The sequence below is a fragment of the Diceros bicornis genome, chromosome 20 (assembly GCF_020826845.1).
Source record: "Diceros bicornis minor isolate mBicDic1 chromosome 20, mDicBic1.mat.cur, whole genome shotgun sequence".
NCBI classification, from domain to species: Eukaryota; Metazoa; Chordata; class Mammalia; order Perissodactyla; family Rhinocerotidae; genus Diceros; species Diceros bicornis.
In genome coordinates this window covers 61263896-61291143 of record NC_080759.1, presented here as the reverse complement: position 1 = coordinate 61291143, position 27248 = coordinate 61263896, and the positions used below count along the sequence as shown (strand labels likewise).

Sequence of the window (27248 nt, the reverse complement as noted above, 5' to 3'; positions counted from 1 at the left end):
ACTGAGGCCTCAGTGCCCTCAACACCAGGGTGTGAGGAGTGGGGCGAGAGCCCCATCCGTGTGGGTCTGACAGAGAGTGGAGGGCAGGAATCTGCATGTTTCTAACGGTTTTGCTGTGACAGGGAGCCCACAGACTGGCAGTGGCAGAGGTGACAGCTGGCCTGTGTGCTCTTGGGACTGCTCTGGAGTGGAGCACTGACCCCTGACGATGGAGAGGCGGGTCCCGGGGCTGTACCCTGGAGCAGCCCCAAGGAGCCACGTGCTCAGTGCTGGGACAGGCCATCCGGGAGCAGGCACGGTCCTGGGCAGCAGGTGGGGGGCAATGCTGGGCCGTAGACACCGAGGGGCTTTTGGGGGCTGCCCGGCTTCTCTGGGGCAGCCCCAAGCTGAGACGCTGAGGGTGGGGGTGGGGGGGGTGCCGCCTTTCAGGAAAGTGGAAAAAAACTAAAGCAAGTTTGAGTTCAGGCTCCAACCTCTAGTGTGCACCTGGCCTCTAGGAGATGGGGACGAAGTCCCCACACGGAGCACTCAGGAAAGGGTCCCTCTGCGATGGCCTGAATTGTGTCCTCCCCAATTACCATGTTGAAGCCGTGGCCCCTAAACTAACTGTATTTGGAGATAAGGTGAAAGGTGGTCATAAGGGTGGGGCTCTGATCCCACACGGCTGGTGTCCTTGTGAGAAGAGGAGAGACCAGAGCTGGCTGCCAAGTGAGGATACAGGAGAAGGTGCCGTCCTCAGGCGAGGAAGAGGCCTCACCAGCACGCTGCCATGCGGTACCCTGCTCTTGGCCGTCCAGCCTCCAGGACCCTGAGAAATGAGCGTCTTATCCAAGGCCCCATCTGTGTACTTGGTTATGGCGGCCCGAGTGGACCAATACACCCTCTTTCTAAACCACGCGCGTCGGCTGAAGGGCAGCACCCAGAGGACCAACTGTCACCGTCCACCCGCTTGGTCTGGCTCAGGCATCAGCCCCTGGTCAGGTTTGTAAGAAGATGCTATGGTTCTCACAACGCTGCGTCTTGAAAGCAACTTAGAATAAAGTGTCTTTTGTGAAACTGTGTCATTCTTCATTGAAAACTCAAGATTTCTATTTTAGGAAGGTTTGAATGACGCTAATGTATATTCAGCAAAAATCCTCTTAACTAACGTCAATCTACTCAAAACGCTGGCTGTGCGTAGCCTGAAGCAGCTGACCACATGAGGATCCTGAGCAGAGGTGTGGCACATGCTGAGTCCTGCTTAGTTCACAACCTGCTGCCTCCTATCTCCCTGTGTCCCCAGGTCAGGCGCTTCTGTCACTGGGTGTCCTCTGAGGAGTACAGTTTGACTGTCGTTCGCTTCTCCTCGAGCACCAGACCCAGCCCAGGGCTGCGCACTGAGTGAGCGCTCCACAAACACTATTGCACAGAGACCCCGAGGGCTGTGTGCAGCTCGAGCACACACACTAAATACATGCAGGTGCACACACGCATATGTGCTTCACACACGTATGTACACAGTGCTCCACACAGTGCACACACTCACACACACACTCATCTATACACACTTACACATGCACAGACACTCATACACATCACACGTGTATACACATATACGCTCACACATACACGCACATATACACATGCACACACACGTACACACACACATTCATACATTCTCACACACGCAAATGAATGCACCACCATACACACACACATCTACATGTAACACACATACACTCGCATGCCACACGCTCACACATACTCTCATACATACACACACACATGGAATGACACATAGTCAGTCTCGGTGGACCCAGACACCCTGAGCTCTCCGGACACTTAAGAACCCACCCCTCCCTGTGTGGACGCTTCGTATGCCCGTTACACACGTCTGAGGCGTCTGTGAAGAGGGGCTGCTGGAACTAGTTTCTGTGGCCCATTTATTACGCAATGAGGCCAAGCAAATTATTTGAGGACAAGAAAAGCCACGTGGAGTCAGCACAGGACATGGGAACTCATCCAGAGTCATGGATCTGGGAGACAGAACTGCAGCTGTGTGAGGAGTCCCACGTCCTGGGAGAGAACGGAGGACAGCGGGGAGCTCAGCCCAAGCACAGGGCGGGAGGAACCGGGAACTGAGACAGAAAGTGCCGGAAGCATCGTGAACCCACCAGCACTAAAGCCCCAAACTCTAATAAGATCCCTTGTAGTCTGCCCAGACTGCAAAGTCTCTGCTCTCTCACTACAGGTCTAACCCAGCAAAACTGGAAGTGATTCCTGATGGGTCTAGATTTATGGTGTTTGATTACACATTTGATACTCAACTCATATTTTATGGTTAAAACATTAAAAAAACCCCTCAAGGTAAAGTGTGGTCTTCAAGGATAAATTAGAAAATCTATAAGGGGAAAATGAAGACCTCAATGCCAGTGGTGCCCAGGGCCCAGGTGACCACAGTGACAGCCCTGCCCAGCAGCAATCGCTGCCTCCTCCTTCATTCACTCACTCACTCACTTGTTCACTCGCTTGCTCACTCATTCATTTGCTCACTCATTCACTCGCTCGCTCATTCACTCACTCATTCGCTCACTCACTCGCTCTCACTCACTCGCTCACTCACTCATTCATTCACTCGCTCGCTCACTCACTCATCCCACTCGCTCACTCAGGACCACTTCCCAGCACCCCAGGGCAGGCATGGTGCTGGGGACAGACGGGCCTGCCTTCAGGTCTACTAGGTAGGAAGAGACGGTGGTTCATCTGAAACTGAGAACGGCGTAAGAACGTGAGCTACCATGAGGAGGGGCTCACGAAGACCCACGTGAGGGTCCCCTGGACACCTGGACCGCCCCCAGCCTGGCCGTGCCATGCTCGTCAGCAGCTCAGCAAACCCTTGACCTTAACTGGCTGCCCCCCACCCCCTCACCCCGGCATGTGATGTTGTGTCTGACCACGGCACGTGGGCACGGGAGAGCCAGCATTCAGGACAGATGCCAGTCCCCACAGCCTCTCACGGGCGTCGATGTGCCTGTAGCTCACACACTTTCTAGAGAAAGCAGGAGGACGAGCCAATGCGCCAAACCTGTAAAGGGCCAGGTAGCAAATACTTGAGGTTTCGCGGGCCACTCAGCATCTGCCACAGCACCCCCACCTCCAGGGAGGCAGGCCTGGAGGGCGCACAAACAAATGAGTGTGGCTGGGCTCCAATAAAACTTTATTTGCAAAATGGGTGGCAGCGGGTTTGGCCTGTGGGACCTTCCGCCAACAACCACACTAAGCCAATAACATTTCTACTTCTGAATAAACCGTTCAAGGACCCCACGTGGTGATGGAGAAGCTGACACAGAAGGTTGTCAGCACTGGTTTTATGAGGAGAACGACAGCTCCTAAGACACTGCAAGCACCTATCAAATCTGCACGATCTCTCGACATCACCCTCAACTGACAGCGTATACTCTGAGCTACGGAGCAGCTTCAGAGAGTTAAAGAAACAAGAAAATGCTGTGATCTAATTTAATGTTGGGGGGTCCATGTTGGATCTTCAGTTAAGACGTATTCACAACATGTCCATCTTCAGATAGCTGTGGTTTATTAACATTCAAGGTGTAAAAGCGAGAGGGCACTCAATCCTGCGGAGACCAGACCGGGGCAGTGGGTGGGACAGACGCTGGTCAAAACGCAGCCTTGGAGGGCCAGGGACACGAAACATGGTGGGGGTGGGGGTGGGGTCTCTGTGCTCAGGACACGGAATCACAGGGGATCTCTGTGCTGGGGACACGAAACATGGGGGGGTCTCTGTGCTCAGGACATGGAATCACTAGGGACCCCTGTGCTGGGGACACAGAAATGGGGGGATCTCTGTGCTGGGGACGTGGAATCACTGGGTGATCTCTGTGCTGGGGACACAGAAATGGGGGGATGTCTGTGCTGGGGACACAGAGTGACTTACTTCCTCCACAAGGCCAGGGGCTGCTCGGGCTCCTGCTCGGCGGATCCCAATGAAGCCAGGAGTGCGAAGGGCCAGGCAAGCAGCATCATGAAGGCGGCGACCAGCAACCGGATGGGGAAGAGCGTCAGCGTCATGAGGGCGACCTGGGGAGACAGCGCGAGGTCACGGCAGAAGCACTGTCACGAGGCACCGCTCCTCTGGATGCCTGGAGCGGGCAGCTGGCCAGGAGACGGCGCTGGACCTGCCACGGCCCAGGTGCCAGCCCCTCGTGGACAGGTGGGCGGGGTCAGCAGCCAGGACATCCTCCCAGGGTCACCAGCCACGCTGCTGCCCCCTTCCCTAAAGTCACTCCTGAGGGGTGGCCTAGGAAGGGGGTGGGGAGCTCTCTCCTCGAGTCATCGGTGCTCTGCCCCAGCCCCCAGCATCCCCACCAGGCAGCCTGCTCTCCCCAAGTCCTTACGAAACACGAGGATACTTGCAAGGTGCTGAGCTGCCATCTGGGAAGCAGCGACGTAGCAAGTGCGGCGCTCGCAAGACTGGACCTTGGACCACAAGGAAGACTGGGGAATTCAGTGACTTTCCAGCCCAAGGAAGTCACAGGGCGGGAGCCCAACAGAGAACGGGGCTGCAGCTCAGCCTGGCCTTGAAAGGAGCATGCTGAATGCCGCCACGGGACTGGTCGAGGACGCCGGCGGGAGGGGCAGGCCCTGCAGGTGGGGGGACAGCCGCAAACACGGGGCGGGGGCGAGGGTGGACACACGAGGTTCAGCAGTGTGGCCGAGTCAGGGAGACTCGCAGATGGATGGACAGCTGTAACTACAATCCAAGCGCTTTTACGCACAAATCCAGGCTCTGGTTCTGCAGCTGAGAGCAGATGCTCAGGAATGAGTGTTTCGTGATGAACTTGACCTCAGGTGGTCAATTAGAACATGGGGTGGGGGACGGATGACAAAATATAAAACTTATAAAAGCTTTATGATCAGTAGATGCAGGTTTTGATCATTTCCAATAATACACACTTCAAACCTGTAGGTTTTGGTGCATAGAAGACAGAAAAGACAGGAGAAGAGACATACGTCTGCGGTGACAGCTCCGAGCTTCTCACCGGAACAAGCCTGAGCAGCCCCACCCCCAACTCTCCTTGTCGGGTGTCTGTTACCCGAGATGGGGCACATCCTGACGGCTCAGCTCCACGGTCTCTCTATAGGTTCTCTGGGGGTCTCTATCAACACCAGCACCGCTCAGTAGGCATACAACGCAAGCCACATGTGAAATGTTAAATTTTCTAGTGGCCACATAAAATACAAGGGTGATGAAATTAACTTAATATATAGTTTATTTAACCCTACATATCTGAAATATTACCATTTCAGCACGTACTCAATACAGAATTATGAATGAGACACTTCACACTTTTTTCATAACGTCTTGGAAATCCAGTGTGTATTTTATGCTTATGGCACACCTCAATGCAAACGCGACACGTTTCAGATGCCCAACAGCCATGCGTGGCCCGTGGCTGCCTGTGGGACAGTGCGGATCTAGATAACCATGTTTTGCAAATGACGACAATTTTAACGGCCCTCTCTCTCCTCCTCTTTGGGGGCTGGGTATCGCCCCAGCTGGAAACTCCAGTTTCAGCGTGAGGTTGACCAGACACAGGGATAAGCACTCTGTTGTCCTGTGGTGGACGTGAGTGACGAGGCTTTCTGTGGAACGGGTGCTCGCTCTAGGCTGTCAGCGGATGTCCTTCACTGAAGAGAATGTACCTGCCCACGCCTGGTTTTCTAAGAGTTCTGTTTTGCTTGAAGTCGTGAACGGGTCTCGAATTTTGTCAGTCTTTCCTATATCTGGTAAGATAACGATGTGCTTGTTCTCAGCCTGTTAATGGCGTGCATTCACAGCTTTTTAACATCTCACCCTGGTCACGGTGTGGGGAGCCACCCGCCAGGCTATTTTTAAGGAATTGCTGGGTCTGTTTGCTAACACGCGTCCGGGACAGATTCGGTGCCGGTTCTCAGGGGAGCCTGACCCCTGGCTTCCCCCGCGCCACCCCCCCCCCCCCCCCCCCCCGCTCCCTTCCTCTGGGCGGATCCTGCAGCAAGAACGTCAGACACCAAAGAGCCACCTCTTCCGAGGAATTTCCACAGAGATTGCTGGCAGCTGTCTCAGTGTTTCTAAGACTGTTTACCTGGATTTTCTCTTCTCTCTTGAGTTCATTTCAGTGTTTGTCAGTGAGGAATTCTCTGGAAGTCCTCAACAGATGTTCCCTCCCCAGCAAATTCCCCACCATGCGCGTTTTCAAGATAACTGAGTGAGCCTGCCCGTCGAATTCTCTGGGGATTTACAGCGGCCTGCTCTGATCTATGGTTTTGTTGTTAACATCACTCGTGCCTTCTAAAACTCCCTGGCCTATGTTGCCAGACACTTCTCTACGTTGCCACTGCTTCTAGGATGAGCTTTGGATTTGTTCTTGCCTCTGCTGTGACCTGGTCAATCATATTGACTTTGGCTCTTTCAAGAGTCTCTCTTTTCTACTCTGAGTTTACTCGGATGCTGTTTTTAACTTCTTGTGAAGGCCTGGAGCATTATTTTCAGAGAGGCCTTATTTCCCAGTATTCACACTGAGAAGCACAGTGTTCTCTAAGCACCACTTTAACCCCACAAGTTCCAAGTGGAGCCTTTCCTCTCCTTTTAAAGCCTAGGCTAAACCTCATGTCCGTGTCCACCCTTTGTGAGTATGTGACGACTTTGCTGCAGAGGGAAAAGAGGGTGGTCTGTAGACGACCCGCCTCCTGGTTCCCGACACGTCGTCCCACCTCGGCTGCCTCTCAGGCGCCCCTCACCGTCCGGGCTCCCGGCTCCGAAGAGACTGCCCTGGGAGCTCAGCACACCTGCTCTGCTGTTGAAACCGACAGCTGGCCGTCTCTTCCCAATTTGCAGAGAAGCCAAGGTACTGGATACTTTACTGTGTGTTCCCACAAATCAAGCTTAAAGCCTGGTGGCTGTACCGGCAGACAAAACGAACAAGCAGCAAAGCCCGTTAACGGAAAGCGGACCACACTCCGATGGCACGGCTCTGAGGGCGTCCCTCGCTGACGTGTGTCTACACCACATGCCTACTCTGCATCCATATTCCGTCACCAGGATGGCTTCTACTACAAACAGTGGAATAACAACAGGCTCTCACGGGGTTCCAGAAAGAGCACGCGATTTCCAGCACCTCAGCCTGTGTATCTGAAAACTGCGGACTGGGACAGGGGCTCGAAGGGCCCCAGCGAGGCAGTGCCCTTTCCGTCGGACCAACAGAGAGGTGCTGACAAGCCGTGGGTGGGTGGCCGAGCCTGCCCAGCACCCGAGTCGGGGCACGGAGCTCTGCTGTTCAAGTTGCTTGGTTAATTAGCCACACATGTTCCTGTAGGCTGGCCAGCAGCCACGGGGTTCACTCGGCCATTCCCCGTGGGACACAGTATGTGACCGCATTTAAACCTCAGACAAGGCATTCACGCGCCTGCTCTTATGTGCATCGTGGTGAACACCATTGGTGTCTGAGTTTCGCAGCAAGAGGGAAAGGACATGTGAGTGACCACAACAGGCTCTGACCCTGAGCACACAGACAAGCCTCCCACCAGATGGGGAACGGGCAGGCAGAGACATACTGCAGTCAGGGACGCGGCGCCAGCGACCCACGGTGAGCCCCCCAGGCTCTGCTTGGAGGACGGGAGAAAGTGGTTCTATTGATGTGTGTGTGCATGTGTGTGAGTGTGTATGAATGTGTGTGTGTAGTGCTGTGTAGGTTGCCTAGAGAGGGCAGGCACCTTTGGGAGCCTGCAGGGTGCAGGAAGGGCCCGGCTTCCTGGGCTAAGAGCCCGCGTGTTACCAGGGCTCCTCGACCAGGTCCCCACGGCTCTGCCTTCACCCTGGCACACACGCTGTGCCCGCGTGCTCTCTGCCGGGCCAGCCCTGTCCCAGAGGAGGCAGAAACCACCCCTAAGAGGGGCAGGACTTGGAAAGCCTGCTGCAGCTGCTTCCAGACCCTTCTGTGGGCTCTGGCTGCTTGTCTCGAGCTCCAGGCTGCCTCCCGGTCGGACCATCCCATCCTTGTGCACTTTCTGGCCCACCTCTCTTCTCCACAGGCTCCATCACCTGCGTCCATCCCAGGCCCGGCCACTGGCCTCCCTGCATCCTCACTGTCCACCCACGCCTGCTGCAGCCCGGCCCGAGCCTCAGCCTGTACGAGCAGACTCGGTGCTTCCGAGCCACGGGGGAGACGACCGGAGCAGTCTCGACTCCGGCAGGTGCTAAGAGAGGTGTCACGGCAAAGATGTTCCTAGCAAGTCCCAACTGGACTAGAAATCAACAGAACAAAGAGCCTCTGGCGCAAAGGGAGCGAGTGTGCCGTTTCCAGGCAGTTTCGGCAGCACATGTGGAATGCACTCTAATCAGTGACCAGGCTGGACGGATCACTCCTTCCCGGGGCAGCTGCAGCCATCTCCGTTTGCACTGCTTTCCTCGGCTAGCCCAGAGCGTGAGCCCGCGGCATTACAGGGTCCTAGTATTTTGTCCCCCATCAGGAGCATGCAGGGAGACAGAGATGCCCTGGGAAGAGGGCAGGCTGCCACTCCCCATACCCCAAATAAGACCCAGCTCTGTGCTGCACGCTGACTCAGACACCCCATCATGGGGGGCAGCAGGAGAGGGTCCCCCAGGATCCACTCCCACTGAAGGCTCTCTCCCAAGGAGGTGGGGCGGCACCAGCAGACGACACCTGTGCAGGTAAGCAGGCAGGGACGGACAAGCCAGCTGGGGTGTGGGCGGTGAGGCAGCCCTGGAGAGGGGGGCAGGTGTGGGCTGGAGACCAGGTCAGTGGGAGACCCTGAGAACACTGGCCTTGCTCCCAGGTGACAACTGGTCAGGGTCTGGGCACAAAGGAGGAGAAAGCAGCAGCAGGTTGAGGAGAACGCTGTGGACCTGGGAAAAGTCTGGAAGTGCCAGGACCTGCATCTGTCCTGAGAAGCTGCCGATAGATGCAGCCTGTCCATCACCACCAGGAGCTCTGGTCACCCTCAAAAGTGCCAGGGCACATAAACTCACATCCTTCCCGTGAGCTACATGGGGGTTTATGACGCAGTCCTGTGAGGAGCTACACCGAGAGGCCCTGGCTGAGTAACGTAGTTTAAGCTAGTTGAAAGCCGGCTACGATAAACTGTCCCATTAAAAGGGGCTTAACGCGAATAGACACCGACATATCTGATCCCAGTGCATCCGTGTCGCTGAGCAGCCACTTTAAACGAGGACTGAAGGTGAATCTCCCTTCTAACCCGGCACGTTCACCACAAGTCCCAGTGCAGCATGTCCAGGTGGGGACCTGCCAGGCGCAAGGAGTGCCGGGCGGGCTCCCCGTGGCCTCTCCACACCACCTCCTGCACAAGGACGCAGGGCTCCTGGGTGAGGCCGATCCCGGGTCAGGGGCAGGCGTGTAGACGAAGAACCAGGAACGTCGGGGGACAGCCCAGATCAGGGAAGCCGGCGAAGGTCCCAGGCTCAGGAGCCCCCACGGCAGACGGAGCAATGGGGCATCGGTGAGAAGAGTTGGTGCACTGACCGGAAGTGCAGATGTGCTGGCCGCCTCGAGCCCATCCCCACCACGATCCAAGTCACACACGCACGTCTACTCACACTCACACTCACGCATCCACTCACACTCGCTCACACTCACGTGTGTGTCCACTCACTCGCTCACACTAACACACGCATCTACTCACACTCGCTCACACTCATCTAATCACACACGCGTATCTACTCACACTTGCTCTCACATGCGTATCCACTCACACTCGCTCACTCACATGTGTATCCACTCACTCGCTCACACTAACACACGCATCTACTCACACTCGCTCACACTCATCTCACACTCACATATGTACCTACTCACACTTGCTCTCACACACGTATCCACTCGCACTCGCTCACCCACACGTATCTACTCACACTTGTTCATACTCACACTCACTCACATGTGTGTCTACACACACATGCCTCAACCTCACTGCTCACCTTCGAGGGACCCTAGGAAACCAGTTCCTGACTGTGACACTGGCCAGTGCAGGGAAGAAGCGGGCCTGGTGCTGCCTGTCCTATGAGACTGGCCCTTGGACAGCCGAGGGGTGGAGGGGGGAGTGTCCCCTGGACATGCCCAGCACAGGCTTCCAGAACCTCTCTATTCATGCACACCCACGTGACGGAGGGTCCTGCCCAGTTGGGGACCAGCAGGCGTGCAGGCCCCGTGTGGAGGAGTCACACGATGACCCAACAGAAGTGGAATCTCTCGAGTTCCAGATCAAGCCACCAGCTTCTGGAAACATGGGAAGATAGAGGAACACGGTCAGTGACCACAGTCTCTTTCCTTGAGATGCACACCAGAGTGTTTATGGGTGAAATGACGAAGGCCGAGCTCTGCTTCCAACTCACTGGGTGTGGGAGGAGAGGGTGCGTGAGACCAGAGTGGCCACAAGTTGGTGATTGTTGAGGCTGGGGGTGGGGGGCACGGGGCCCATTACACTTTCTCTGCTTTGGTGTTAGGGCTGGATTATGTCTCCTAAATTCACATGTTAGAATCCTGACCCTCAGGACCTCAGCATGTGACTGTATTTGGAGATGGGGTCTTTAAAGCAGTGATTAAGGTTAAATGAGGTCACTAGAGTAGGCCTCGATCCCATAGGACTGGTGTCCTTATAAGAAGAGGAGATCAGGACACAGACACACACAGAGGGATGACCACGTGAGGACACAGGGAGATGACAGCCATCTACACGTCCAGGAGAGAGGCCTCAGGAGGAACCAGCCCTGCCCACACCTTGATCTCGGACTTGCAGCCTCCAAGACTGTGAGAAATAAATTCCTAATGTTTAAGCCGCTGGGTCTGTGTTACGTTGTTACGGCAGCCCCGGCTAATACATTTGGTGTATATTCAAATTTCCCACGATAAGAAGTGTGAAAACGACAATTCTCATCTTAGATGTAAAACATTCCCAATTCACAGTGAATTCACCTGGTCCACGGGTCCAGAACTCTCTAAGTGAGGCACCTGCGGTTACAATGCCCTGCTCAGAGGCACCCGGCAATCACACCCCCTTCTCTGCAAGGCTGTCGAGACCATTGGCATCAGCTGTGTGCAAGCTAGTCCCAGGGCCTTGTGTTCCAAAACCAACACGGACCCCGATGCGACACTTAGACACGGATCTCTGGAGCACACGGGGTCCCTCTCATCTCCACCACGCTGTGCCTGTGCCAGGCTGGGTCACTGTGGTGAGACATGCCCTCACCAGGAGTGGACAGGCCAGCTGGGACGCCACAATGCCGTGTGCCCTCCGAGCAGGCACACCGGAGTGATGCTGTGCTGAGGGACCCCAGCCAGCCATGCAAGACTCTAAAACGACATCTGTGGCCAGGAGAGCGTGTGGGGCACCGTGTGAACGCTCCAAAGGGAAAGGGCGTTGGCAGCTCGAAGGACATAGTGGACCGCGTCACAACAGACAGCGGATGTTTCTGCCGCAGTGCCAGCGGTTTCCGATTGCTAGTCAGCACGATGGGGGGCAGGTTGCAGGGACAACTCTCCCGAAGGTGCATTCCAACGCCAGTGTGCTTTAATTGTGGAAAAAAATAGTTACCACCATCCCAAAGGAACGTGAAAATGCATTCACAAATACACTAGAGAGAAATTCACTCCCCCACATGATTAAAGAAAATACAAGCGCGCACACATACACACATACACACACACACACACACACACACACACACACACACACACAAGTGCCTGCTGGCCACAGAAAACATGGGCTGCAGCCACATTCTAGCTGTTCTCTCTTTTCTCAGGAAGTTTCTGAAATCATGCTAATAGAAACAGAAAGAGACTTGGTGCTCACACACAGCGAGCACGGATTGACCACCCAAGACCTCTCCTGACGGTTGATGGGTAAGAGACAAGCAAGTGGAACAAAGGTGGACCCTCAGAGGCATCAGCCTGGATGTTACGTGGCCCGAACTCTGGGCTGTCGCCACAAGGGGCTGGCTGCAGAGCCCGGTCCTGTGGTTCTGGCAGAGACCATGTGCTCCCAAGGTTCTGGAAACAGCCACCTTTCAGGGCGGCTCCTCTCCCGCCGAGCTCCGTGAGGACGGTGCGGGGGCCTCTGCGTGGCAGTTGAGGACTCAGGTGGAGCGGGGCGTGGCCCCCCCGCCAGCTGGCAGGCCCAGGCCCAGCTCCCTGGGGAGCTGCTCCCACGGGCGGGCGCTCAGAGACTGCTGATGGCAGTGTTGCGGTGGCAGCAGAGCTGGACGCCACCCAGGGGGGCCACCCTGGGACAGGTGAGATGAAGGTGGCCTGTGTGACAGTCAGACGCCAGGGCCAGCAGAGGGCGGAGCTGCAAGTTACATGGGGCACAGGGGACACATCCCAGGGGACGATCAGTATAGAAGGTGAGACACAAGGCAGGACTTATACCTCCATGCCGAGAAGTTACTTGACAACATCTGAGGAGGCAGTGTTCAGGGATGGCAGACCCAGGTGAGCACACCAACAGTGGACAGGTCACTAATGGGTGTGGGGCCTGGGGGCTGGTGGAGCCTGCATCACGGGGATACTACAACCACAGTGACCACAGGGCCTTGGGGGGCACTGAGCTGGCATCAAGGGCACTCAGATCAAAGTGTAAGGGACAAAAGCTATTCTGATCTGCAGTGTCCCCACACCCACAAGAATGGGACCCCAGGGCACAGGGCCGCCTTGCACAGCCCCCAGCCCAGAAACCCAGAGCAGGGGCAGAGGGGCCCCAAAGGCAGGCAGGAACCAAAGGGAACTGCTCACCAGCTCAAGGAATGCCTCTCGGAACGAAAGGCCTCGTGGGGCTGCAAGGAAGTGGTCCCAAGAACAATGCAGCAGGCGAGCCAACTGCCTGAATCAGCTAACCCACCCAAATGGCATATGCGCCACGAGCCAGGCTTGGCTGGGGCGATGCAGACAGCAGGGCCGGGGCTGCCCACGCCGCACACAGAGGCCACAGGAGGGGGAGGCAGGGAGAATCCTGCCAGGGATGCAGGTGCGGTCCACACCCCAGAGAGGAAACACCCACTGTGGATGGGCTTGGACAGGTGGGGAAACTGAGGCCCAGCAAGGGAGGCAGGGCGGCTTCCCAAGGTCAGCCGGCTGGTCAGAGCAAAAGCCAAGGTTTGAGGGGCAGCCAGGACAGAAGGGGCTTCCCTCCTCCGTGCACCCCACACCCTTGGACATCGGCCTGACAGGGGGACGCCGCCTCCTACATTGACATCCTAGCTGGGGCTGCTGCCCGGGGCTCCAGACGTGTACCCTCAATGGCTGACCCACCGTCAGGCACAAATGACACCCACGTTGAGCCCCTGGACCCCTGCTCGCCCTCAGGGGGCAGCTCCACCCTTCGGGTCTGCCAACATACACTTGGGAATCATATCTGCCGCCTCTCTTTCTTACCAACTCCCACTGGCTTCCTTTCCAAAACAAATCCAGAATCTGCTTCCCTTCCCCTCCTCTCTGAAGTGCAACATGGGAGCGCCCACCCTGGCCCTCCAGGCACAGCCAGAACAGGCCCCTCAGTGCTCAGAGTTCTGAGTGGCTGCCGAGTCACCCCGAGACCGCAGGATCCCCCCCGCCCAGCCTTCCCTGGACACACCAGCCTCCCTTCGTTCTCCCACCACACCAGGTGCCCTGCCATAGCACCTCTGCAGGGTGGTCCTTCCCCAAATCTCTGCAGGGCTGGCTCCAGAACCCTCACTCACCCCTCGGCCACAGAGAAGGGCCCATGCCCAACCCCCAGAGGGGCAAGGAGTGGTGGAGACAGACAGGTGCACCAACCCTTCCCCAGTGGAAGGGCATTCCTGAGACAGGAGTTATGAACACCCACCTGGCAGATCAGCTGGAGTCCATGGTAAGGGGAGTGAGGGCTCATCTTTCGAAAGGAAGCAAGCACAGGGGTTCAGATGCACAGGGAGCAGTGGTTTCTGGGGTGCGGTCTCATGCATTCCTCAAATGCCACCCTAGGCAGCTGGTCTCGGTCCTCTCCAAGATCGTCCCAGGGAAGATTAGACAAGAGATGCACAAAGTGCAGAAAGGTCTCCAGGGCAATGTGAGGCCCGGGGAGGAGAACCCTGCCCAGGAAGCCAATCTTTTGTTTTTACTGCTGCTTATTAAATAATATAAAACAAACTGTTTTTGAGAATCCTGATTTAGAAGAGACAGAACACTCTAAAACCGGGAGGCGGACCCCTGAAGCCCTGGGGCAGTCTGCAGCCCCCACACCTCAGGCAGGAAGCGGTTCCCAGAGCCACGTGGAGACAGCTCACGTCTGCTCGGGCCACTTGCTCCTGACGTGGCGAGAGAAAAAAGGTACATCTAATTTTACCATTTTTTCTTTTTGAAGAGATAACAACTTAGAAAAAGCACAGTGATTCTCGCAGGGGTCCTTCCATTGGGAAACCCCACCAGCACAGACGGCTGGAGAGAGCTGAGAGCATCCGCTGGGACCCGACGTTCCACAGATGCAAACCAGCAAATCGACCCGAGGAAACGTGTCCTCTCTGCTTCCCCCATCAGCAAACACCTTCACTAAATATAAAACAGCTTCTGGTCCAAATCATACACTGCATTCGAATGAGGGATAAACAGTTGTTTCATAATTAATTCGAATGGTTAAACTATCTCAGAGCAAAAGTGAAAGAGAAGTTGGCATCCTGAGCGGTCGCTGTCACTCTATCCTGTCGCACACACAGCTGCTCTGAGACAAAGCCACGGTGTGGCTGGAATCCACAGTGTCAACAGTGAGGGGTGGCTGCAGGGGCCGGGGGAGCACAGGTCACGCCCGAGGAGCAGCTTCACGTTTAGGAGTGTTTTCCTTATTGGGCATCTGGCTGCTTCTGTGTGGCTGGCCATCCACATAAATCCTGTGCCCAAACTCACATGGGACTCACGGGTCTTTTTCTTACTAACGTGTGAACAGCAATGGTCTTGACCTCAGGCTTCAGGGGTATTGACTCTGATGCCCTCCATCCACCCGGGTGACACTAGGATAGTGATAGATGGGGGAAACTGTCCTTCCTGAATCGCGCTCACTGTTAGAGATAAGCTATTTCTTCTGAGCTCTCCCACTCAAATCTAAAATTAAACACAGCTTTTCTAAGACAGCGACTTTTCCTTTCAAACCTGCAAGCAGCCCCAACTTCCTCCCCACCTTCTCTACTCAGGGCTTTCAACTGAAATCTTAGCAAGTGCTGCCCAACCCGGAGGCTTCTGCGACAAGAGCGTGCCTTTCAGTAACTCACTCTGAGTTTACGAACCTGTCCCGCAGCCTGGCAGCAGAGGGACTGTCCCAGACGACGGCAGTTGCCACCGTCAACACACACAGTTGGCGTGTGGTCTTGTGAGGCAGCAACAAGCCTCTACTCAGTTCTGTATGGGATCAGAACCACTCTGGTCTAAGGGAACCCTACACTTGAAACCCTACAACCAGGGGGACCCACAGGGAAACTACCAACACCAGACAGTCCTTTTGCCTGCCCTGGAGCCGCATCTGAGGGTCCGCTGGGAGGTCACAGCCCGCTGTGTCGGCCGATCCTGCCCGGCCCAGTGTCCTGCTCCGTCCCTCAGTGCTGATGGTCTCCCAGGCACCAGGCAGCCTGAGGTAGCAGGGTCCAAAGGGAAAGAGGCATGAAACCAACTGCACGGTCAGTGGTCAGTGCAGAGGAGCAGCTCGGGGCCTCCAGATGAACGCAGCAGAGATCCCAACACAGGCCCCAGGACGCTGGGCAGAGCTCTCGGGCCACGTTTGACGGCTCTCGGGCCTAGGACACGTGCCAGCAGATGAGCAAAGGCGCTTCCACCTGAAGGCTGGGGAAGCAGACCCTCAGGGACATCAGGAGCCACCGGCCACGGGGACTCTGGGTCCCTGGGGAAAACCACCAGCAAGACACCGAGGGGGAGGGTACAGCACAGCTGGAGGACGAGGCGGGTCAGGATGGCACCTGTCAGTGAGCGCTGGGCACCACGGCATAAACAGAAGCGAATGAGGGGTGCTGTGTGAGGACGGGCTTGGGGCAGAGTCAGGAAGACCCTGTATCCCTGCTAGGCTCTGCCGTGGGGCCACTACCTGGACACTCTGTGGGGACACTGTCACCTCAGCTGCCATCGTCATTGTCACCTCAGCGCCATCACCCCCCACCCCCACGCAGGCACTCAGAGGGCCACAGGACACTGACCCCACGAGCACACAGTCGGGGTAGGGGCAGGGAGCACGATGCACCTTCTGATGAACAACACACCTCCTACTCTGTCACCTTCACACAATCTCAACACCCCGTGGTGGCCAGGGCCCAGAGCCCTGGACTCTAGTCAAGACGTTGCCAGTCATTTCCAGAGACACAGCTTGCTGGACGTCCATGCGTGCCACGCCTTTGACCTTGAACTCCAAACACTACAAAGCAGACTCCTGGCAGTCCCCAGGGATGCTGGCTGCTCCCAGCCCCCCAGCCAGTCTATGGTTTCCCCGCTCCCCGGCTCTCCTCGAGTTCCTGCCCACCCCACATCAGGGTCGGGCTGCCTGGACTGGGGTCCCTAAAGCCCACACTCGCATCTGCGATGCCAGCACAGAGCACAGTGCCCAGGACACAGCTCGGTGCTTGTGAACCGTGGTCACTTGTGAGGAGCTGAACGCACGGTGTGTGATTCGTTCAGCAACCACGCACCGAGCACTGAGGACGGGCCAGGCACTGCTCGGACTCGGAGCAGCAGAGAATAGCGCAGCCTGGTGAGGAGCAGCCCCTCTGGCTGAGACCCCCGTGGGGCAGGTGACAGGCGTCCAGGTGAGGTGGGTGCACCTGGGGGGGGGGTGCACACCTTCTCTCAAGGGAGGTTGAGAAAGGTCTCTACAGCACCTGGTGGGGTTTAAACAAAGACCGAAGGGGGAGTGTGGGGAAAGCGTCCCACAGGCAGGGGCAGCGAGTGTAGAGGCCCTCTGGGGGAGGAGCCAGGAGGGCACAGGCAGGGCGCCCGCAGCTTCCTGACAAACGCTGGTGCTGGGCCAGCTTCCAGGTCCTGCCTGCACACTCTCCTCACTTGGTTTCCTACAAAATCTCATCTCCTCAGGGATTCAGGGCCCCTCGCCTGGAGAGCAGGGCTCGGTCCCTGTGGTGTCTGCAGCTCCTGCAGCCTCCAGGTGTGCAATTCCACAATAAACCAAACACAGGCCGGAGGCCCTTCCGTGGCTGCCCAGGCACCCCCAAGAGCTCAGTGCCCAGTGGGGCCTGGCTCTGGGCAGGTGGTCAGAAGAACAGATGGGGCCGGGGAGACACAGAAACACTGGAAAGCATCAGCTTTCTGGGCTGGACATTCCACTCAGGGACAAGGCTCAGATCCAAAAGCAGGAGCTCCAAACCCCTTTAGAGCTGCAGGAACGCACCTGACCGACTTCCACGGGCCTCTCACCCGGGGGCAGGACACCCTGTAACTACACGTCTGCGCAAAGGCAGCTTTCAAGGCACTGGGCTCCCACTTGCAGACACGGACCCAGGAGGCCACGAGTCCACAGATGGTGGAGAAGCCCAGGCACCCAGCGAGGCTGGACGGGCAGCTCCAGGGGCGTGGGGCCTGCACCACAGCAGCCTGGGGAGAGGCAGGGACGTGACGGCCACCCCAGGAGGAACTGGCTTGTCCCTGGGAATGGCCCCAACCGAGGGGATGAGAAACTCAGGAAGAAGCTGGGCCGGGGGCACAGGCCAGGCACAGAGAAGGCTCCATCCTCATCCACGGAGCAGGTGACAGCGACCCACAGGGTCAGAAGGGCAGTGGTGCGTGCGGCCCCGGGAGGGACTGTCTGCATAGGGGCTGCTGCAAGCACCAGGTGGCCGAGCGGCCATCTGCTGACCGACTGTTCATCCAGCGGGTCCCTAAGAGCCCTGACTGTGCCCAGGACAGAGCAGGTGCCTGTCCTCGGGGCTCACCGTCCAGGCAGAGTCAGAGGAGAAAGGGAGGCCCAGGCCGCCCGTTCCTGCTCGTAAGTGCACATTATCCCACACTCTGTCTGAAGTTGGGGCGTGTCCCCCCACGATGGCACGTCCAGGGTTAGCGGGCAACATTTTGTTTTCATTGGCGTCATGAGCCAGGGGTGCGCCTCAGCCAATGGGGACGGTCAGTAGGGGCAGGAGTGTGGGGGGTGCATGGACGGAGAATACCATGAGAACTCCAACAATAAAGGCCCGTGGGCAGAGACAGGCCCCTGCTAGCCACAGCCAGACCCTCATGCCCCTGCTCAGCTCAGCGCATGCCCAAGAGACAGACCTACCCTGGCTTTGTGGCCCAAGGAAATTCCTTACCTCCAGGGGCCTGACTTCCCGGTCTGAACAAAAGAATCTGGAAATTCAAGAACTATCACATTTCTGGCTGCTTCCCTTTGTTTAGCAAATACCTGCAGAGAGCCACCAGGGCCTGGGGGAGAGCTCACCCTGAGACCCCTGCTGGAGGATCCCTCCCCCCAGCGGTCCTGGGCCGTCCTGGGCTCCCCAGCTGTGGGGAGGAGCCCTCCAGCAGCAGGCAGCACCCCAATCTGGGCACCTCCTCCCCCACACCACCCTCAGATACAGAGAGCACCCCCAGAAAGAATATCAGGCTCAATCCCCACCCCCAACTACAGGAGGCCCCCCACTGAAATGCTGGGTCCAGGCCCCCATCCACGGGGAGCCCCCAGGGAACATACTGGTCCCACCCCCCAGCTGCAGGGAGCCCTCGTCCAGATGTAAGGACACCCATGGGCACATTCTGTACTTTCCAGCAGCAGGGAGCTCCCCATAATGTCCTGGCTCTGCCCCCAGCTGTAGGGAGCTCCCCTAGCACATCCTGGCTCTGTGCCCCATCTGCAGGGAGCTCCCCAGAACATCCTGGCTCTGCCCCAAGCTGCAGGGAACTCCCCCAGAACATCCTGGCTCTGCCCCCAGCTGTAGGGAGCTTCCCAGAACATCCTGGCTCTGACCCCAGCTACAAGGTGCTCCCCCAGAACATCCTAGCTCTGACCCCAGCTGCAGGGTGCTCCCTCAGAACATCCTGGCTCTGCCTCCAGCTGCAGGGAGCTCCCCTAGAACATCCTGGCCCTGCTCCCAGCCACAGGGAGCTCCCCCAGAACATCCTGGCTCTGCCCCCCAATGGCAGGGAGCTCCCCCAGAACATCCTGGCTCTGCCCCCAGCTGTAGGGAGCTCCCCAGAACATCCTGGCTCTGCCCCCAGCTGCAGGGAGCTCCCCAGAACATCCTGATTCTGCCCCCCAGCTCCAAGGAGTCCCTGCCCACCAGTAACATTTGTGGAGCCAGGCTAGGCTTGGCACCCAGGCCTGTGGTGCCTGTCAGAGGAGCAGGAGTGGAGAGGAGCCTGGGGCAGTCTGTCTCCGGGCCAGGGTGGTCACTCCTTTGAGCACAGTGGGGAAGGATGAAGGTGACCCATCTGACTGCTCCTTGGAACCAACACACAGGTGCAGCTAGGATGGAATGGGAGGGCACAGGGCAGGCCAGCCAGCTGGGGGGTTCTGTCATTTGCTCTGTGCGTGGGACAGTCATCCTGCCTCCAGGGGTAGCCTGAGAGAGTAAGTGGACCCTGATATCAAAGACCCCCCACCACAGGGTGGCTATTCAGTTCTTGATCCAAACAGGGCCCTCAACCCATTGGCATTGCTGGCGGTCTCAGGCACCGAGGTCAACTCTGAGTGTGCTCAGAGCACGGCAGCAGCAGCAGGGCCCTGCTGGGTGGCAAATGCTGGTCCTCGCCCTCCAGACCGCAGGGACCCTGTGTGACACACAGCACGGTGAAACCCAGCTTGTGTCCCCATCCTAGGGGTTTGAAATAATAATATTGTGGAAGATGTTTTCAAGAAAGCTTTTATGTGGCAAGTAACTTTTGGGGGAAAATAAATCACTCCTCTGGCTCTAAGATGGAAATATGACTTTTCACAGTAAAATCTGTGCCTGGAAAAGGCGGTGGTCCTCACCGCCGGGGCACGTCCCGGCTCTGGGTCAAGTTAGGCCAGCGGCCCCACCCAGGACGGCCCCCCGCAGTCGTGGAGGAGCTGAGGAAACGCTGTGCCTGAGGGAGCATGAGGGAGCACGGGAGCCAGCTGCCCCGTGTGGGAGGAAGAACAGCACCTGATGCTTAAAACAGCTCCACTCACAAGGCTGCAACACGGTGACGAGGCCACGGAACATGCGAATTAGGTTAATACTGCAAAACGTGGCACCGAGGCGCACGGTGACGGAAGCTCTGGAAGGCCAACCCTGCGATCACATGTAAACAGAATGTTATTCCCAAACACACACGTTCCTCTGGGTGCGTTTTCAAATAAACTTCCAACTAGACTAAAGGTTTACGGAACAATGCTAACTCGGGAAAGGTAAGGTGGCCCTAGCACCCCACTCCGGCCACTGAGGGGACGGGGGCTTTCTCCCGGCAGTGCTGGGTGCAGGGCCCCGGGAAGTAGGCAGCCAGAGGAACAGAGCGGGCAGAGGGCAGGGGCGAGGCTCCGTGAGCATGACCACGTGGAGGCCTTGCTCAGACTCGCCCAGCAAAGCCCAGGTCTCCTCAGACGTTCTCCACCCTCTGGGGTGCCCTCCCAGGGCCTGTTGCCGCGGGACGGGGCGAGGGGCAGATCCCGGGCTCCTGCAGCACGGCTCTTGAGTGGCTTCTGTTTCAGGCACAAAATTCCGATTTTTAAAATGAGAAATGAGACTGTGCTTTGCTCAGTACTAAGACATTAAAGAGGTCGTGAAACAAAACTGAGTGTGTATACTTATGTGTATGTGTGTGTGTATATACTGTGTGTGTGTATATACTTATGTGTATATGTGTGTATATACTTACGCGTGTGTGCGTGTGAGTGTGTGTATATACTTATATGTGTGTGTGTGTATATACTTATGTGTATATATGTGTGTATGTGTGTATAAATACTTAACGTGTATATGCATGTGTATAATATGTTTATATACTTATGTGTATATATCTGCGTGTATATACCTGCGTATATACTTATGTGTATGTGTCTATATATACATATGTGTGAGTGTGTGTATATACTTATGTGCATGTGTGTGTATATGTGTGAGTGTGTGTATATACTTATGTGTATATATGTGTGTACGTATGTGTGCGTAAATACTTAATGTGTATATGCATGTGTATAATATGTTTATATACTTATGTGTATATATGTGTGTGTATATACCTGCATATATACTTATGTGTATGTGTCTATATATACGTGTGTGTATATACTTATGTGTATATGTGTGTGTATATATACTTATGTGTATGTGTTAGTGTGTATATACTTAGGTGTATATATGTGTGTATATGTGTAAGAGTGTGTATATACTTATGTGCATATATGTGTGAGTGTGTGTATATACTTATGTGTATATGTGTGTACATACATGTGTATATACTTACGTGTATGTGTGTGAGCGTGTGTATACGCTTACGTGTATATGCATGTGTATGTTTATATACTTATGTGTATATATGTGTGTGTGTACATACACACATATGTAAAACATATATACACACATGTTGAAAACCCCCATTTCAGAACAGAAGAGCATAAAGACTGAACAGTCAAGTCTTTGTCAACTTTGAACCCCCTTCCCACTCCTCAGCATTAGCCACAATTAAGTTTTATGTGTGGACGCTTCCAGAAAATTAGAATCGGATCACGAAAGGCTCTTGGTGAGTTAGAGGAAAAAGCCATTTCCTAAGGGCCGGGCTCCCTGTGAGGCCAGGTCAGACATCCACACAGAGCCAGCTCACACTGCCCGGGACTCTGGGGACAGCACAGCACTGGGCCTCAGTCTCCTCACCTGGGACACAGAGACACAGTACCTGACCTCCCACCCGCCTGCCTCCCAGGGCTGTGTTGAGAGTGACCAGTGGCAAGGACCCTGGGGAATTACCCCTACCTTGCCTGGCTACAAATGCACCAACAGAGATGGCACCATTAGGCTCCCACGTCATCAGAAGGTAGCTGGGGACCCGGGGCCTGGCATCCACGCTGGGCCTCGTCTCCCAGGCATGCAGAGAGGGCCAGGCCTTGCTGCAGCCAGCCTTCTGTGCCCTCCTACGGGAGGCACGCTTTCCTGGAAACCCCCCATCCTCAGGCTCCCCCCAGGTTGCTACTACCACCTGCCCCTCAAAAACACCAGCTTGGTCAGGTCACCTCCCTGTTTACCTATCCCTCCACACCCCCGGCAGAGAGCAGGGGTCACAGCAGGGGCTAGACAGAGCTGTTCATCACGAAGCCTCACGTATGGAGCACTGGACACAAGGGGCAGCAGGAGTAGATGGGGTGGGTGGGGCCAGGGCAGGATCCAGGAGTCTGGCAGGTCAGAGAAGCAGAAGGGGAACCGCCATGCCTGGTCTGTGTGTGCGCGTGGTGGGGGGACACTGAGGCCAGTGGGCAGTGTACGAGACCATGATGCAAACAGCAGCCTTCCTCAGGAGAGGCCTGGAAGTAACCAGGGCATGGGATTCTCTGCTCCAGAATGGTCACACCTAACTCGGGATCTAGGCTGACACTGGGCGCACCTGCTGTTGCTTTTTTATCAACACTTGGGCATTTAGATAAGAACTTTGAGAAGAAAATTGGCCGCCCACTTTTGGGTAATGAAATTCCGCAAAGACCACTGCACAGCACAGGCTGGTGGGTTGGAGTCTGTCCCTGGATTCAACCTCCTGTAATCCTCTGGGGATTAGACTGGGGGAGGGGTGCGCTCAGCAGCCTCCTCCCTCCAAGGCCTCAGTTCCAAGGTGTACAGGAAGCTGGGTTCCCTTCCAGAAAGTAAATTCTCACTGGCACTGGTTACAGTGCCACAAATGGGGAAACATCAGAGCTGGAGGTGGGATGCACTCACACCCATGAGTTCCAATGGAAAGAACCAAAAAACCCAGGTGACATAAAACCACCTCATGACTCCAAAAGCAATAAATTACCACATGACTATCCAATATTATACTATTCACGGTTTTTCAGATCTTAACGTGTTGTTTTATGTCCAAAGAGATGCTTAAGCTCCTGGCTAAATCTGCAGTTAAGTGACAGATGGACTGGTCATTAATCTGCAGGCATGTGGCAGCCCATCCCCGGCAGCAAATGCTAACAGGAAACTGCAGGCACCCTTACTGGTTTATCTAATTTAGGTGAGTTGCACAGTCATTGCTGGATCCATTTACTTATTGATTTGGGCAGGCAGGCTTCTTTGCTTGGATAGCTTAGTTCAGTCTGTAGAAACTACCATGATACATTATATAAAGGTAAAAACCTTTGCAGAGCATTGCTGGGTGAAAAGTAAAATGTTTCTGCAGAGCGGACTTGGAACTCGGAGAGCATTTACAAGCTACATACACATCCTCCACCACACACTGCAGACATGTGAGTGGTAATGACCACTTTGTTACAAACATAGGAGGATTATTCTGAAACACTGCAACAACGTATATACAAAATATCTCTTCCTGTCTGGGAGGCCAAAACATCCCACCCACCTGTTCTTTTTCTGAATGTCATCCAGATGCTGCAGGCCTATATCTGAAACCAAAATCTTGGACTCCTATCAACAGTTCACTGAAAAACAGCCCAAGCCCTGCTCCTACCTCCAATCTACAACCGCCTGGCCCCTGCCTGAGGAAGCTGGGGCTTTCCGACTCTGACATTCATCCCTTTACCTTGTTTATTCTCTCAAGAACTAGCGAGGCTCTTCAGTGGACCTCACCCAGGCAGTGAGCACACTGTCTGGGGCAGGACAGACCTGGCCCCCCCCCCCACATACACACAGTAACAAGGGGCTGCAAATGTGACAGGGACGCAGAGGTGGTCCTCCAGGGACCTCTAAGGAGGAGGAGGCTTCCTCCTAGCGGTGATATTTCACCCAAGATCTGAGGGAGGAGCACAGAAGCCAGGAGAGAGTGGGCAGGGGCAGGAGGGGGGCCAGCTCCGTGACAGCTGGAGCCAAGGGTGCCAAGCCTGGGGGTGGGGCAGGGCTGAGAGGGGCCTTGGAAACCACCTGAAGGGGTCAGGGCTCTGTCCCAGGGGCACCCCCGAGGGTTCTAAGCAGCAGAGCGTGGGAGGAGGAAGGCCCACTGGACCACAGGAGTGAAGGGGAGGGGGTGCTGGTGGCTGGGGGGCCCATTCAGCAGCCCAGAGGAAGCGACTGTGTGTCCCAACCCCATGGCACGCTGGACACAGCACCTGGCAGGTGACGAGTGAGAGTCTTTGAGCCAATGAATGCAGCAGACCACTCCAGCGAGTGGACGCTGGTGTCTGGCCGGGACACGCCCAGAGGCAGGGGACAAGGCCCAGGAGCCAACTGGGGACGATCCTGCCCCTTCGTGTCGCCAGGAGGAATGCCACTGTCCATTCTCTTCCCTCATCTAAATCTTCCACCCACCATTCCTTCTCCCACCGATGATAACCAAACCTACCAAGAAGGCACTTCGAGAAAGAGCAGGCGGCAGGGAAAACCATAACTTTAGATTGACGTCAAGAACTTTTCACTTGAACATCATGTCGGATGAATTACTTTATATATTAAAAAATCTCTGTCTCCTGGCAAAAAGTTTTGTCTCAGTTGGAAACACACTCCCCACCAACCGGACAACCACTGAAGTCCTGAAACAGTGCCTCTGCTACGCTACGGTTCCCGAGTGAAAAGAAAGGCCATCCTGCGAACAGTCTTACAGAAATGCAAACACAACCAGAGACTGTCAACCCCAGATCCAACACAGCCAGGGAATTACCCCACCAGGTCAGAAGCCACGTGTGAGAAGGAAAGGGACAAGCGTGAAGGCTCCCTGCTTCCTGCAGCCACCCATCCCTCAGCCAGGACCAAAGGGCCCCACAAATAAAACGCAATGGAAGCCAACCGCACACTGTTCCCTCCACGCTGGAAGGGAGGCTGTACAAACCTGAATCTGGTTACAGGCCAACTCCCAAGAGAGCTTCCCCTGCACACTCCCCGGAAAGCAGCTTGCAAACACACAGGCGGAAATCCTCCTGCCATTTATCTTCAGGGGACCCCACAGGCCCGCACCCCACTGTCTCCCCGCTGACTCAAACGACCAACGAGGTGCCCATACACGAAGCTCATCAAGTAACATAGTCACATTCAGGGGAGCCGCTCCGGTACTGGGCGGGGCTTGCACGCGGCAGGAGCGGACGCCGGGACCGGGGGAGCGGGGGGCCAGGGATCAGGGAAAGGGGGTGGGGCCGGGTTCGCGGTTCGGGGATCCGGGGAAAGGGGGTTCGGGGATCCGGGGAAAGGGGGTGCGGGGATCCAGGGAAAGGGGGTGCGGGGATCTGGGGAAAAGGGGTCTGGGGCCAGGTTCGGGATGCGGGGATCCAGGGAAAGGGGGTGTGGGGATCCAAGGAAAGGGGGTGCGGGGATCCAGGGAAAGGGGGTGCGGGGATCCGGGGAAAGGGAGTGTGGGCGGGGTTCGGGGATCCCAGGGAAAGGGGGTATGGAGATCTGGGGAAAGGGGGTGTGGGTCGGGTTCGGGGATCCAGGGAAAGGGGGTGCGGGGATCCGGGGAAAGGGGGTGTGGGGCCGGGTTCGGGGGAAACGGGATGCGGAGCCGGTTCGGGGCATGGGCGGCGGGAACCAGGGTGAAGGGACCGGGATGGGTGAGGGCTGCGGGCCGCAGGGCACGGTGGGGGTGCCGGGCGCGGGGGGCACCCACCTGGGCCTTCCGCAGGGCGCTGAGGCGCAGCTCGTGCACGAAGGGGTTCCGCCCCGGGGGCGCCAGCAGCCGCGCGTCGCCGGCCCCCGCGCTGGAGGCGGGGGCGGCCCGGGGACCGCGTCCCCGCAGCCTCATGGCCGCGCCACGAGCCGCGAAGGGAGCCTGGGCCGGGGAACCGGGCGTGGGGCGCGGGGCGCGGGGAGCGGGGCGCCGAGCAGGGCGCGGGCCAAGGATGCGCGGCTGCAGCGGGCCTGGCGCGCCGCCGCGCAGGCGCAAGAGGGGCGGCGGCGTGACGTGGGCGGGGCGGGGCCGGCGAGGCGGGGTCGGGGCGGGGCGTCCACGCGAGCCCCACCTCCCGCGGCCCCCAGAGGGGGCCTAGCCCGGGCCCCGCCGGGGGTTAGCTCCGGGTCGGGGGCGGGGGCCGCGCCGGGGGACCGGGGGAGGCAGGGAGGCATTGGGGGGGCCGGGGGGCCGGAGGAGTCAGAGGGGCAGAGTGGGCAGCAGGGGGTTGGGGGGCCGGAGGACCGGTGTGGCGGGAGGAGTCAGGGGTCAGCGGGGGGGGGCGGGGGATGGGGGACCCGGGGGCTGGAGGACCAGGGGCGCCCAGGCTCTGGCTGAGCGCCTCCCGCAGCGGCCGGACCCGGTTCCCGGAGAGGGGAAGTCCGGTCCCCAGCGCGGTGAGGCCCGCCACGTCGCCCCCTTCCGCCGCTCCGCGCGCGGGCGGAGGATGCGGCCCGGGGTGGCCCGCGCTGAGCGACACGCGGACGGAGGGAGGGGCGGGCACGCGCCCAGCGCGCGCCCCGGGCTGCGGATGCGGAGCCCACGGGCGTCCCTGCGACACGCTGCCCCACCCGCCCAAATCTTGGGGACACGAGGAGCTGGGCCCGCCAGGCCGCGTGTGTGAGAGGCCATTGCGGTTCCACTAGGACCCCCAGCGCAGACCCGGCTCCCCCTGCTTTCCTTCCTTCTCTCCTGTCCTCGCTCGGACGGGGCTGCCCTGGAAGGCGGCCTGTGGGAGAGGGGGGTTCTTCCTGCGCTGCTCCTGGGTCCAGGTCGAGGCCGTCTGTGGGCTGCACCAGGAGCCCCTGAGGGCAGGCCCCACTCCGGACGCATGGGGTCCACTCGGATCACAGGATCCACTTGGATCGCGGGTTGTGTTCAGACCAGGGGGCCCACCCAGATGTGGGACCAGGCGTTTGCTGACCGACGGTGCGTTTTGAGAAGGGGTGATGAGACTCCGATAATGCTTTCTCATTCCCTAGTTAGCATGGGTCATGGAGTTACTCCTGTGGGGAAGGGGAGACCTGTGGGATCCCCAGTTTGTGGCACAGTATTAACTGGGGTCAAAATGTGTGAATTTCAGAAATTCACGGCAAAAGTTTTGTAGCAAAAACAGCTGAGTTTCTCTGCAGGGTCTCCTTGCGGCCCCACCCGCCAGCGATGCAGGACCGGAGCAGGCAGTGGTGGTGGGTGAGGAAGGGCAGCCTGGACAGTCGGGAGCCCCAGTCGCACACCGACCCCCGAAAACAC

General features: G+C 57.1%; 1 protein-coding gene across 1 annotated transcript in view; it reads right to left on the bottom strand.

Moving 5' to 3' along the window:
• The window catches only part of LPCAT1 (lysophosphatidylcholine acyltransferase 1), a 55240-nt gene extending 29315 nt beyond the window's left edge, over nt 1-25925 (bottom strand). The window contains exons 1-2 of the mRNA XM_058564385.1: nt 25719-25925; nt 3932-4074 (exon numbers count right to left, since the gene is read on the bottom strand). Of these exons, the coding sequence (XP_058420368.1) occupies nt 3932-4074; nt 25719-25853 (278 nt within the window). The 5' untranslated portion in view covers nt 25854-25925. The remainder of the gene's footprint in view (nt 1-3931; nt 4075-25718) is intronic.
• Between the last annotated feature and the right edge of the window lie 1323 nt (nt 25926-27248).